This window comes from Scyliorhinus canicula, chromosome 17 (assembly GCF_902713615.1).
Source record: "Scyliorhinus canicula chromosome 17, sScyCan1.1, whole genome shotgun sequence".
NCBI classification, from domain to species: domain Eukaryota; kingdom Metazoa; phylum Chordata; class Chondrichthyes; order Carcharhiniformes; family Scyliorhinidae; genus Scyliorhinus; species Scyliorhinus canicula.
In genome coordinates, this window is record NC_052162.1 from 99,324,235 (window position 1) to 99,338,267 (window position 14,033).

Genomic DNA, 14,033 nt, shown 5'->3' on the forward strand with positions numbered 1-14,033 from the left:
CTTCTAACCCCGCCCCCCACTGGCACCCTGTTAACCCCCACCCCCACTGGCACCCTGCCAAACCCCACCCCCACTGGCACCCTGCTAACCCCCACTATCTCTTTCTCTCTGGTCCCGCGCTGATTCCGGTCCCGCTTCCCTTTCCGGTCCGTCACCTTCACTGTTCGCCCTCCTCCCAATCCGAAACCATTTTCTCCGCGCTGTGCAGCGGCTTCCCCGGTCACTTCCGGTACTCAACTAGGCCGAAGCGGCAGGAAACAGAGTGCGGCTGGTCCGTCCCGGTCCCTTCCCCCGGGCCCGGAATCTCTCCTTGGCTTCATCCTCTGTTCTGTTCTCATTCCAGTTACAGTCTCTGATCCCGATGGATTAACGGCCAAGCCTGTGAATATGGATAAGAAAGGATCAATATCCTGGAAAAAAATGACAGGTGGGAATGCTCACAATCTCCCAGTTAACTCAAACTATCTGTTCCTGAAATCCCAGTTAACACAACCGCAGTCAGTCCAAACTCGACCACAGCTTTTAGAAAATATAATAAAGTTAATGGTCACTTGGATGAATGTGGATTAATTAATGAAAAGGGACATGGATTAGTTAAAGGCAAATCATTTTTAAACTGCGAAGAGTGTAGAACTTAAAAGTACTTTGACAAATTTGTGGAGTGGGCAGATAGGTGGCAGATGTGTGGAGAAGTGTAAGGTAATGCATTTTGATAGGAAGGATTTAAGAGAGATTATATAAAATCTGGGCCAAAACTCTTAAAGGGTGCAGCAGCAGAGGGACCTGGATGTATACGTGCACAGATCATTGCAGTGGTAGGTCAGATGGAGAGAGCAGTTAATAAAGCGTTTATTATTCTGGGCTCCATTAATGGGTTCCGAAACTACAAGGATAAGGAGGTTACACTGAACCTGTACAAGACCCTAGTTAGACCTCAGCTAGAATATTGTGTAGAGTTCTGGGCGGCACATTATCGGAAGGTTGTGAACATATTGGAGAGAGTGCAGAGAGGTTTACAAGAATGGTTCTAGAAATGAGAAATTTCAGTTATGAGGGTAAGTTGATGTTGGGACTGTTCTCCTTGGACAGAGGAAGGCTAAGAGGAGATTTGATAATGATGTTCAAAATGATGAGGAAGGCTGGACAGAGTACATAGAACATACAGAGATGGGGAGAAACTTCCCACTAGAAAAAGGATCAAGAATGAGAGGGCAGAGATTTAAAGTGAAGAAGCGAATGCGAACTGAGAAAAAACTTCACACCGCGAGTGGTTGGGGTCTGGAATACATTGTCTGGGAGTGTGGCGGATGCAGATTCAATCAAGGCATTCAAGAAGGCATCAGATGATTACTTAACTATTAGCAATGTGCAGGGGTATGGGGAAATACAGAGGAATGATAAACAGCTATAATGCTAGTTTGGAGAGCCAGTGCAGACATAATGGCCCTAACAATTTTGTGATTTAACTAACTTGATAAAGTGCCACATAAAGAGCTCCTCGGCAAATTTGAAGCCTATGGAATAAAATGGACAGTAGCAGCATAGATACGAAGCTGACTGACAGGGAACAGAGAGACACGAAGAACAGTTGTTGTTCAGACTGGATGAAGGGATATTGTAGAGTTCCCTTCGGACCGATATAAGGAGCAATGCTTTTTTAGCCAAGATTAACATTTACCAGGCTGGTTAAATGGGCAGGCACATGACAGATGGAATTTAGGAAGGCTGTAGTCAGGCAAGACAAAATAGGCTAAAATTTTGAAAGCAGCTGCAGGAGCAGAGTGACTGGACATCTTGGGCTTTGAGGTACTATGTAACAGCAAAGATGTTGTGATGAACCTTTATAAAACTCTGGTTTCTTGTGCCCAGTACATCAGAAAAGATATAGGCTTTTGAAAATATGCAGAAAAGATTTAAAATCATAGAATGGTCAGAGCACTGAGGAAGACCATTCAGCCCATTAAGTTTATGATGGCACTCCAGCAAAGCTACTCGGTTAGTCCCACTTCTCTGCCTTTTCCCTGTATTGGATAATTACTTAAAGAGAAAGATTTAAAAAACAATTAGGGAAAAGGCTGGGTGTGGAACTGGCCCAGTAGCGCTTGCGGGGAGTGGACACAGCCTGATGGATGGAATGACCTCTTGTGCTGTAACTATTTCATAATTCTAATGCTGGCCTAGCAACAGGAGAAATGGGGGCAGGGCGGGCGGGGGGGGGGGGGGGGTGTAGAGGGACAGAAAGCAGCTGTAAACGCTGAGAAGATTCAAATAAGGTTTGTCTGTAGGCTGTCTCTACTGTGGCTGATTTAACCACTGTCTGCTTTCAGCAATAACTGTTCTTGTTTCTGGGACTCTTGTCCGTGTTGTGACCCTGTTGGTAGCACTCTCATCTCTGACTCACAAGGTCCTGGGTTTAATTCCCACTTGAGCACTTAAGCACAAAAATTAAACCTGACACTCCGATGCAGTTTTGGACTTTCAAATGAGACATTAAACCAAGATCCCACCTACCCTTGGGTGGACATCAAAGATCCCATGGTATTATTTTGAAGAGCAGGAGAGTTATCGTCAGAGTCTTGACCAATCTTTTCCTCAGAAAACAGATTACCTATCTGGTCACTTACACAACGCTGTGGCAGACAATTGCTGCCGTGTTTCCTATGTTACAATAGTGGCTACAGTTCAAAGGCACTTCATTGACTGCAAAGTTCTTTGAGATGCCCTATGATTGTGAAAAATGCCATTAGGAAGATGGTGTCGTGGATCTGAAAAAATACTCTTTGTGACCATTAGAAAAGATAAGATTCCATCCGAAGTTCTCAGCATGGCTTCCAAGAAACGTCTTTCAAACTTGCCAGAGTTTTTCTTTGAAGAATTGAAGCATGTTATTGGATAAGGATAATATGTTAGATTTTGTTCCTTTCAGACTTTCAGAAAACCTTTGTTTGGTACCTCGTGTTCACTGCCCTGAATCAGTAATTGGCCCCAATTCCACAGGCATAAAATTATAGTCAATGGTCATGAATAAACTAAGAGGCATAGGTGATTAGTAATCACCCCCTGGGATAATTGTTGGACCCTTACCCATCACTGTTTTCATGATGGCCTTTACAATGGATGGGGGAGAGGGGGAAACTGGATTCCATTATTTTTCAAGTCATCTGTCCCAGAGCAGAGGTGTTTTAATTTTTGTAATAGACTGGTGTGTTTCACTGAACCCTCTGTTTGTGAAGTCAATTTTTAAAGTGAGTCGTAACCAACTCTCTTTCGGGTTAAATCAGAAGTATTGTTTATTCATACATTCAAACCCCATGATGGTTGGCACAACAACATATGCACATGAGCACACAAGAAGGACATAGAAAAGAAAAGAGTTTTCCAACTAGGAATAACTTAAAATAAAACAAATTAAAGATTTGGATATTAATTCACATGAATTTTGGAGAGTCCAACGAGGATCCCTTCACATAGGAGTTAAAGCTCAAGTGAGCAGGAGTTGCAGAATGCCTTCAAAGTTTGTGATGGTGCAGCTACATGATGTTAGTATCCAGAGACTTGATCCACCCAGCAGCCAATGACAGAAACCTTTCAGACAGCCAGGCTTCCAAGAGTTTTAGACTTCAGGCAGGCTTTGTTGTCAACCCAGAGTCCTGCTTTGGTGTTGATGGGCTGGATTTTAGCAGCAGACTGCCCTGGGGTCCAGGAATGTAATAAGAACGAACAAAGAAAAGTGCAGCATATAGAACATACAGTGCAGAAGGAGGCCATTCAGCCCATCAAGTCTGCACCGACCCACTTAAACCCTCACCCACCCTATCCCGGTAACCCACTAACCCCTCCTAACCTTTTTTGGTCACTAAGGGCAATTTATCATGGCCAATCCACCTAATCTGCATACCTTTGGACTGTGGGAGGAAACCGGAGCACCCGGAGGAAACCCACGCAGACACAGGGAGAACGTGCAGACTCCGCACAGACAGTGACCCAGCAGGGAATTGAAGCTGGGACCCTGGCGCTGTGAAGCTACAGTGCTAATCACATGTGCTACTGTGCAGCACGGGAACAGGTCCTTCAGCCCTCCAAGCCGGCGCCAACCATGCTGCCCATCTCGCCTAAAACCTACATTCCCTGGGTCCATATTCCTCTATTCCCATCCTATTCATTTGTCAAGACTCCCCTTAAACGTCACTATCGTACCTGCTTCCACCACCTCCCCTGACAGCGCGTTCTAGGTACCCGCTACCTTCTGTTTAAAAAAGACTTCCCTCGTACATCTCTAAACTTTTGTCCCTTACACCTTAAACCAATGTCCCCTAGTAATTGACGCTTCCACCCTGGTAAAAAGCTTCTGACTATCCGTTCTGTCCACGCTCCTCATAATTTTGTTGACTTCTATCAGGTCGCCCCTTAACCTCCGTCATTCCAGTGAGAACAAACCGGGTTTATCCAACCTCTCCTTACAGCTAATGCCCTCCTTACCAGGCAAGATCCTGGTAAACCTCTACTGTACCCTCTCCAAAGCCTTCACATCCTTCTGGTAGTGTGTCCCATCATTTAAATTTTCCAAAAGCCAAAGGAGCTTAGGTCTTGAGAGATTTTGTATAGATGCACCAGTTTCATATTCTATGCCTCTAGTTAAAATCCATTGTTCACCTTGGGAGATGTATGGTGGCAATAGCGTCTCCACAGATATAATGAGTTTTGATGGCTCTGTTATAAATCCAGGCTGGGGAGAGAGATTGTCTACTGCTGCCTTGTTTTATTGATTGTTATTGACCCACATAATGAAAGATATGAGACTCCACAAGGATGAGAATTAGTCTTTGCCTTCTAATTATTATAATAGAATAAATCCATAGAATTCCCAGTGCAGAAAGAGGCCATTCGGCAAATCGGGTCTGCATCGACCCTCTGAAAGAGCACCCTGCCTTCCCACCCTATTATCATGACCCTATAACCCCATCTAAACTCCACATCTTTGGACTGTTGGAAGCATTGGAAGTTTCCAGAATGTAGCCAACCTGCAAATTATGTGACAAGCAGCCTTTTTCTTAGTTCTGCAAAGTCCATTTTTAAATAGGCTGAAAGTAAGATTTAATTTGAACAGTTTATGATTGCTTTTATGTCTTACGGACATGGCACTATGATTGCTACTAATTACAGTTACATAGGGTGGAGATTAACTCGGAGATAGGTGGCGTTGGGGGGGGTTGGTGGTTTGAAATCAAAATTTTTGAAGAATGGACGTCCCACAGGTTCTGCCACATTTAAAGTTAATGGCGGTATCCAGTTAACTGTTTCCAGACTGCAACAAGCCAGATTGAGCGGTTACTTAGCAGTTGGACAGGTGAGCCAGTGGCACTCCGTGAAGAGAGAGGGATCAGAAAAGGTGGTAGTGGGGTAATTGAGTGGAGGCCAGGGGCAAGATCAGGATCTGGAGGTTAGGGGAGATTGGAAGGACTGTGAGAGAGATTGGAAGATAGTGTGGAGTGGAGTGGGATTGATATGGTGTTCAATTGTGGGCGGTGTTGAAGCAGATATACTGAATCCAATAAATAAGTGGAAGATGCTTTACTCTTGGAAGCAGCCGTCTTTGTTTCTCTTTAGCCATTAGAGTTCCCGAGACTCAGAAACTTCAACCAGGGTTAAGTCTAAAACGGTTGTTAAGTGCTCCCTGGTCACATTATAATATCTAAATTGCCAACCTGGCCTCTTGGGAGTGGCTTTGTCAGCCACCCCCTGTAATATCCTCTGTTCAAATCAGAAGTGGGTATTTTGGGGTTGGGCTGGAGATTTTTAACATTTTAACATCCCATTGAATGAACACCACTTGTTAAAAGTCCCCTCTAAGGGCAGCACGGTGGCGCAGTGGGTTAGCCCTGCTGCCTCATGGTGCCGAGGTCCCAGGCTCGATCCCGGCTCTGGGTCACTGTCTGTGTGGAATTTGCACATTCTCCCGTGCTGTGTGGATTTCACCGCCACAACCCAAAGATGTGCAGGAGAGGTGGATTGAACACGTTAAATTGCCCCTTAATTGGGAAAAAATTAATTGGGTACTCTAAATTTTTTTTTTAAAAGTCCCCTCTGGATGGGTCCTGGTGGCTAGTTTTCACCAGAACTTCATTTCAGTTACACATCTGGTTAATTTGTTTTTTTGTTGGAATTCATTAGGAGAGGAGAGGTAATGCTAAAATGCTATTAGCTAGGGTGTTAGGGCAGCACGGTATCATAGTGGTTAGCACTATAGCTTCACAGCGCCAAAGTCCCAGGTTCAATTCCCTGCTTGGGTCACTGTCTGCATATTCTCCCTGTGTCTGCTTGGGTTTCCTCCGGGTGCCCCGGTTTCCTCCCACAAGTTTCGAAAGACCTGCTTGTTAGGTAATTTGGACATTCTGAATTCTCCCTCTGTGTATCCGAACAGGTGCCGGAATTTGGTGACTAGGGGATTTTTACAGTGACTTCATTGCAGTGTTAATGTAAGCCTATTCGTGACAAAATAAAGATTATTATTGTTATATTATTTCCTGGTTTTGAATCACAGAATACTGTAAATTTCTGAAGCTGTATTGCTGGCCTTCACACCCTCTCTGTGATTTCTTTCAAAAATATGTGGGACTATTATTGGGTGAAATTCAGGGGAGTTCTCCTGGTGTCCTGGCCAACGTTCATTCTTGAACTAGCATTCCTAAAACTACTCATTGTTTTGGGAGCTTGTTGTGCTTAAGTTGGCTGCAGATTCTTACATTTCAGATGTGACAATGTTTCAAATATACTTCATGGGCAGAGATGCGCCTTGGAGGTTGCAAAAACGTGCTACATAAATGGAGAGTTGTACATTCACATTTTCATAGAACAGTACAGCACAGAGCAGGCCCTTCGGCCCTCAGTAGTACATGCACACACCCCAGCAAGGTTTGGTGCTTATTTGTAGACCAGAACTATAAATTGTCTCAGCTTTCTCTCTCTCACATTCCTTCTCATACTCGTTCCATTGACAGTGGGTTTTAGGCTAATCTAGCTCCATTCCTCTTTCATCTTGCAGCAAAAGGACAGAAACAGGGTTCGAAGAACAAAGAAGATGCGCCTCACGAGTTAGAGAGCCAGTGCATTCTGAGGCTGCCATCGGTAAGATTTTCACATTTTCTTCAGTAACGTGGGTTCAGGATCTCGTGTCAAGGTTGGGGGTGAAAATTCAGATTTCGAACAATCTTTGATATGGTCTGAGCAAAAAAAATTAAAAATAAAGACTGCAGGCTTTGGTTGAAGATCTGAAACAGAAAATTATGCAGTGGTAAGATTTACCCACATACAAAGAGTCCATTCGGCCCATTGTGCCTGTGCTGTTTTGTTGAAAAAGCTATTCAATTAAATCTCATTCTCTCTGTTCTTTCCCCAGAGCCCTGCAAATATTTCTATTTTGCACTATATTTAACTGCCTGCTGAGAATTGCTAACAAGTCTGCTTCCACCATCCTGTTAAGCAGCACAAATTCTATGAGTTACAAGAAATAATGAAGAATTTCCACTACACTAAGTGTGAAGAAGTGCTTTATGACATTATGCCTGAACAGCCCAACTCTAATTTTAATAAGTGTCCTGTTCTCCAGCAAGACAAAATAGTTTATCTCCAAGTATCATTTCTTTAAGAGGATGTTTCCACTTGTAGGAAAAACTAGAACCAGAGGACACAATCTCAGACTAAAGGGACAATCCTTTAAAACAGAGATGAGGAGGAATTTCTTCAGCCAGAGGGTGGTGAATCTGTGGAACTTTCTTTGCTGCAGAAGGCTGTGGAGGCCAAATCACTGAGTGTCTTTAAGACAGAGATAGAGCTTCTTGATAAATAAGGGGATCAGGGGTTATGGAGAGAAGGCAGGAGAATGGGGACGAGAAAAATATCAGCCATGATTGAATGGCGGAGCAGACTCGATGGGCCAAGTGGCCTAATTCTGCTCCTATGTCTTTTGGTCTTAATTAGACCATCCCTTAATATGTTATATTCAGGAGAATAAAAATCTAGTCTATGCCACCAGTCCTCATAATTGGCCCTTTTTTGCCCTGGTGTCAGTCTGGTGAATCCAGTGCAAGGGTACCTGAACTGAACTGAATACAATGCTCGAAATGGGACCTAATCAGAGCTCTGTAAAACTGAGGCATCACTTCTATCCCTTTGTATTTCAGCCTCCTTGAGATGAAGGCCAACATTCCATTAGCCTTTTCAAACATTTTTTCTATCTGTCCATTAGCTTTTAATGACTTCTGTATTTTGTTATGGATCAGGGTTTAGAGAACCCCAAAATGTATCATGGCGTTCATCTGACCCACAACTTTTAATAGATTGTGGTACGGGGAGCACACGGCCCACTCTACAGGTGTGGAACAGCAGAAATGGAAAGGTATTTTTTTAAAGCAAAGCAATGTTTTTCTATGAACTCAAGTTAACCTTTTTAAAACATACAGTAAACATGTTAGCAACCATTAATTCAAATAAAACCCCCAAAGAATACAATACTAAGTCATCCTTAAACTGTCCTTTTAACATCCATAAGACTTGAAAAATAACTTTTAACAGAAGAACATCAGGTTAAAGTCACTACTGAGAGCAGTTATTAGTTTTAAATCACCAAAGGATCAATTTACAGTCTTTAGATTACAGAGAGAGACTTTAATACACGTTCTGGTTGTGACTGCAGATATCCAGCTCTAAAAACAAAACTAAAACACACCCTGCAGCAAACAGCCTGAAACAAAAGTAAAAAGCTGACAGACAGCCTAGCTCCGCCCACACACTGATAAACACCCATTTCTTAAAGGTGACAATTTGAACCCCTAAATCTCTGCTCCTCCACAGTTCCTGAAATCTCATGATATATAAAATACTCTGATCTATCTTTTCTGAGTCAAAGTGAATGACTTCAAACTTCCCCTCAGGAAATGCCACAGTTTCCCCCACTCACTTAATCCATCAGTATCTCAATACAACTTACTGCTTCCCCATCTTCATTATAGGTTGTTCCTCCCATCTGTATTCCGTTCATCCAATTCAGATAGAACCAGACCGAAAAGCTAATGCTCTGGCACACATCCCTGAGGACACCACCAGCCATATCTTTCCAGTTTGAATCTATGCTCATTTCCCCTTCTCTCTACTCCAGATCAATTCCCTATCCCAGCCAATAGGTTGTCTCCAATTCCAATCATTCTTGTGTTTGTTGCAATGTGTGGAAGTGCCATGTGGCCAGCTGGATAGGTCCGGTAGATTTTCTAGTCCGTGTTTTTTCTTTGCAGGATCATGCAGCTACTGTGCGGAGAGCTGTTCAGTCTGGAAATGTCAACCTCCGGGACCGACTGACCATCGAGTTGCATCGTGAGTGCTTTGGCCAAATGTGTTCTTAATCACTCATCATAATTTCCCATCTGTGCTGTGCTTTTTAAGGCCGATTCTGTCAATCTCACAAAGGAGTTTTTCTTCCCTCTGCTGTTACAAGGATCCCTTCTGCTGTTACAAGGATCTCTTTGGTTGTTTTGCTGTGTGCTATTAACTCCTTCCTTTGTGAGCTGTTAAACCACAAAGGGTTTTACAGGCAAGCATGTCCTGATTTTTGTGCTTTTCCTCTTTCTCACAAAATAACCGGAGGAGTCTCAGGCACAGAACAATAGTTTATTGACCTACACGTTGGGAGAGCCCAGCTTCAGAAATGGACCTCCAGAGCTGACTCTGCCCAACCCATGGAATCAAGTAACATTTATACAGAGCTGATTACGTAGGCAAGAATATTGTTTACATTGGATCATGTCTGTTTTAAATGTTACATTAAATATGTTATGTATGTGCACTCAAGCAGAGTGAGTGGTATCTACCATTCATTTTTCTATTGATCTCTCCCTAACCTCCCTACTTGGTGCCGGACCCGATAGATGTGTCTGGTCCTTGGGTCGAGTTAGAAAAATGTTTATGCTGACTGCTGTAAATTGTGTCTTAAGAACAAACTTTTTAAGTTCACTGAAATCTGGTTTAGCTGGAACATGTTGCTAGACCTTATGCTAACTGTTGTAGATGGTGCCCCGTCAGCTGTTAGCTGACATCTTTATGAAAATTGCTTTAGTACACTGTACCACACTATTTGGATTCCAAATCCCTAAGAATAAGTGCTAATTGTCCTAATAAATTGTTGTTAATGAATCCTAATCATTTGTCTTCCCACAACACTGACGTACATCTAGTTCCAGTGGGGCTGGAGTTTTGGGTGGAAATTCTGACTGAGATTGCATTGTCCCTTTAACAATTGTAGCTCTCCTGATTCAGAGTGGCTAACTCGGTGCAATGTGGTGATCCAACCCAAGATTTTCCTGATTAACTGCCCCACAACACTACAGACTCCACTTAACAACTCAGACTATTCAATAACTACCTGTCAAAATCGTCGGTGGTAGTACAGGACTTAAGTATGGCTGGGAAATGAGACCATTTTTGTCAAAACCTTTCATCTTGCACTCATCAAATCAATTCCTAAGAATATCAAATGTAAAGGGAACAAAATTGACACTGTATGAGAAGACACGGTGCATTGGTTGGCAAGTGGCCTCTGATTGGTAGGGGCATTGCCATGTAAAATCCACCAATTGATGGTGATTGACAGTTAACTGCCATTTATTGTTTGAAATTTTAACCAGTTAGTTTGACTCTGATTGTTCAAGGCATTGCCCTGAGGAAAGAAGACAGAAAGAACAGTACATGCATTTTGTCTGTTTCAGCTATACAAAATAAATGACAGCCATTCACTGGTTCATTTTCAACCAATCAGCAGTCTCTTCTCATACAGTATAAATTGTTGGTCCCTTGAAAGTGGCATTCTTGCAAATTGTCATGAAGAGTGCAAGATATTTTTCAGAAATACCATAGAATAGAATCAGAATACCTATAATGCCATTCGGGCCATTGAGTTTGCACCAACCCTCTGAAAGAGCACCTTACCTAGGCACACGCCAACACCCTATCCTCGTAACCCCAACTAACCTGCACATCTTTGGACCTGTCAAAAATATATTAATTATCCTCTTAGAAGCTCTGACCTTTGGTTTAATTGCCTCCGTGGTCAGCTTTTTACCATGTGAAGAAATTAGCGCTTAGATTTTCCCCGCCGGTTTCTTGAGAGGCCGAAATCCTGTACAATGCATAACGCAAGGTTCTGCTGAGCTTGGGTGTCCAGGCAAGAGATCCCGACCTACCACTTTCTTGTGAACCTCTCCGCATATATCTTAATCATACATTTCACTGTTTCATCCAAATTAAATCTCTACCCCAGTGTACTAGGTCTTTGTAGGATCACAGAATTTCAGCACAGGTCTAGGTGGCTCAGCAATTTGTGCTGCACTCACTCTTCAGCTGTGCTGGTGAATCTAAACCTGCACACACACACACACACACACACACATACAGACAAAAAGGCCAGCTGCCCCATCAAGCCTGCTCCATACCACAGTGACGCCTGAAGCATCGTAACTTCATAACTCATTACCAGCAACCATCCAAGTTTCTGGGAGAAAGGATAAAGCAGATAAAAAGCTAATTAGGGACATAAAATTCGGAAATTCTTCTCTGAGCCCCATCGACAATCAAAATCTCATCTGGGTGACCACATCCACCGTGTTTAAATGACCAGATATTCAACCCTCACCACAGCTAGGAATTGGCACTTCTTTCTCAATATTTACAACAAATCAGCATTTACCACAATCTGGCAACTCATTCCAGGCATTGACTATCACCTGGGAAAAGAAGATCCCAACATTTAATCTGGCCCTTTCCCCACCACCTTTAACATTCCTTTCCAAACCCTACCCAGTCTCCTTTTATGTAATGTTCAAGACTCCTTGCCTAAACACCTGTTTGTAGCAAGCAAATCCCTTTCTAATAACCCCTCATGTTGATATTGAATGTCACTTTAGGATCACTTTGCATACCTTGGGTCACACTTTGTAGAACTATCAGACGCTGTGGAACATCATGAGTACAGAGGTAGAGGAGAGGAGAATGTAAATGCAGTGGCAGTGGATGAGCTGACTGACTTTCTATAATTTCCATTCACACAGCGGATGGTCGCCACGGCATCGTGCGAGTGGACAAGCAGCCCTTGGCTGCGAAGTTAGTGGATCTGCCTTGTATCATCGAATCCCTCAAGACCATCGATAAAAAGACGTTCTATAAAACCGCTGATCTGTGTCAGGTGTGGTTATCCCTTATTTATAACAATATAAATTTGGATCAGAAGTGACAGCAATGAACAAGTAGTCCGTATCTAAAGGGCAAGTGACTATTTGTTTCTGCAGTTGATGGGATTATTTAAGATTTGTTGATCTTCTGTTGAGGGATATGGTGAGAAGAAATCATCGAAGGTGGCAGGACAGGGTGAGGTGGCAGGTGTGGCATGGGGCTGTAATGAAGGCAGTCTGTACATTGGAACAACTGGTTCAACTGCAATATCTGTTCTTCCTCTCTTGCTCCAGATGTTGGTGTGTACCACTGATGGAGAGCTGTACCCTCCACAGGAGGAGCCCGTGCCAGTTGATCCCAAAAACAAAAAGAAGGACAAGGACAAGGAGAAGAAATTCTTGTGGAATCACAGTAGTGAGTCTTATCATTATCACAGATTGTGTAGCAACAGAAACATTACTGTGGGCTGGGGAACAGGGAGATTCTGATCAGGATTACTGCATTTGATCATTATCCCGTGACTCTATATAGAGAGAGGACCTATGAGGATAGACGGGAATGGGCACGGTTGGGCTTGACTGTGGCGCCACAAATAGTCCAACTACCTACCATTGTCTCAACTTGCTCTCAGAGAAAGGCCACTTGAGTAGAATATTGAGCTAGGGGCCTTCAGGAAAGAAAGAAGAAGAATAGTAAAGGAATGAAGAGCTGCCCCAGCTTTCTCATGAATAATGTGAAAGGAGATGGGTTTCTTGATGCCACTGGAACGAGGCACTGTTAGTGAATTGGATGGAGCATACGTACGAGTTAGGAAAAGGAGTAGGCCACTCGGCCCATCCAGCCTGCCCTGTCATTCATTAATTTGGCTGATCTAATTTTAATCTCAACTTCACTTTCCTGCCCACCCCTGTTAGCCATTCACCTCCTTGCTTATCAAGCATCTATCTAGTTCTGCCCTGAATATATTCAAAGTCTCTGCCTCAGTCACGTTTTGAGGAAGGGAATTGAGAGGAAAAAGCACCACTTCACAAAAAAAACAGCCATGGACAACCAAAGAGGGGCAGCACGGTCGCATTGTGGATAGCACAATTGCTTCACAGCTCCAGGGTCCCAGGTTCGATTCTGGCTTGGTCACTGTCTGTGCGGAGTCTGCACATCCTCCCTGTCTGTGCGTGGGTTTCCTCCGGGTGCTCCGGTTTCCTCCCACAGTCCAACGATGTGCTGGTTAGGTGGATTGGCCATGATAAATTGCCCTTAGTGTCCAAAATTGCCCGTAGTGTTGGGTGGGGTTACTGGGTTATGGGGATAGGGTGGAGGTGACGACCTTGGGTAGGGTGCTCTTTCCAAGAGCCCATGCAGACTCGATGGGCCGAATGGCCTCCTGCAGTGTAAATTCTATGAGATTAGGGGACAGCATAAAAATAAAAGAACGGGATTACAAAAATTCAAAGCAGAGCACTGATCTGAACAAATGGGATAGATGTAAAGACCACAATGGGTCAAAAAGCAGCTCATAAGAGCTGCTAAAAAGGATTTTTAAAAAATTAATTCATGGAATGTGGGTGTCACTGGCTAGGCCAGCATTTATTGCCCATCCCTGAGAGTCAACCACCTTGCTATGGATCTGGAGTCACATGTAGGCCAGACCAGGTAAGGATGACAGATTTCCTTCCCTAAAGGACATTAGTGAATCAGTTGGGTTTTTATGACAATCGACAATGGTTTCATGGTCACCATTAGACTTTTAATTCCACATTTTTGTTGAATTCAAATTTCACCATCTACCATGGTGGGATTCAAACTCAGGTCTCCGGCGCATG

General features: G+C 43.4%; 1 protein-coding gene across 2 annotated transcripts in view; it reads left to right on the forward strand.

Moving 5' to 3' along the window:
• Window positions 1-196: 196 nt before the first annotated feature.
• taf7 (TAF7 RNA polymerase II, TATA box binding protein (TBP)-associated factor) overlaps window positions 197-14,033 on the forward strand; it is a 44,585-nt gene continuing 30,748 nt past the window's right edge. Inside the window, exons 1-5 of one of the 2 annotated variants that reach the window (XM_038775475.1) lie at window positions 197-427; window positions 7,043-7,125; window positions 9,288-9,366; window positions 12,093-12,226; window positions 12,507-12,627. In XM_038775475.1, coding sequence (XP_038631403.1) covers window positions 388-427; window positions 7,043-7,125; window positions 9,288-9,366; window positions 12,093-12,226; window positions 12,507-12,627 — 457 coding nt within the window. In that variant the 5' untranslated portion in view covers window positions 197-387. Of the gene's footprint in view, window positions 428-7,018; window positions 7,126-9,287; window positions 9,367-12,092; window positions 12,227-12,506; window positions 12,628-14,033 lie in introns of both variants that reach the window. The other variant, XM_038775474.1, reaches the window with a different exon arrangement.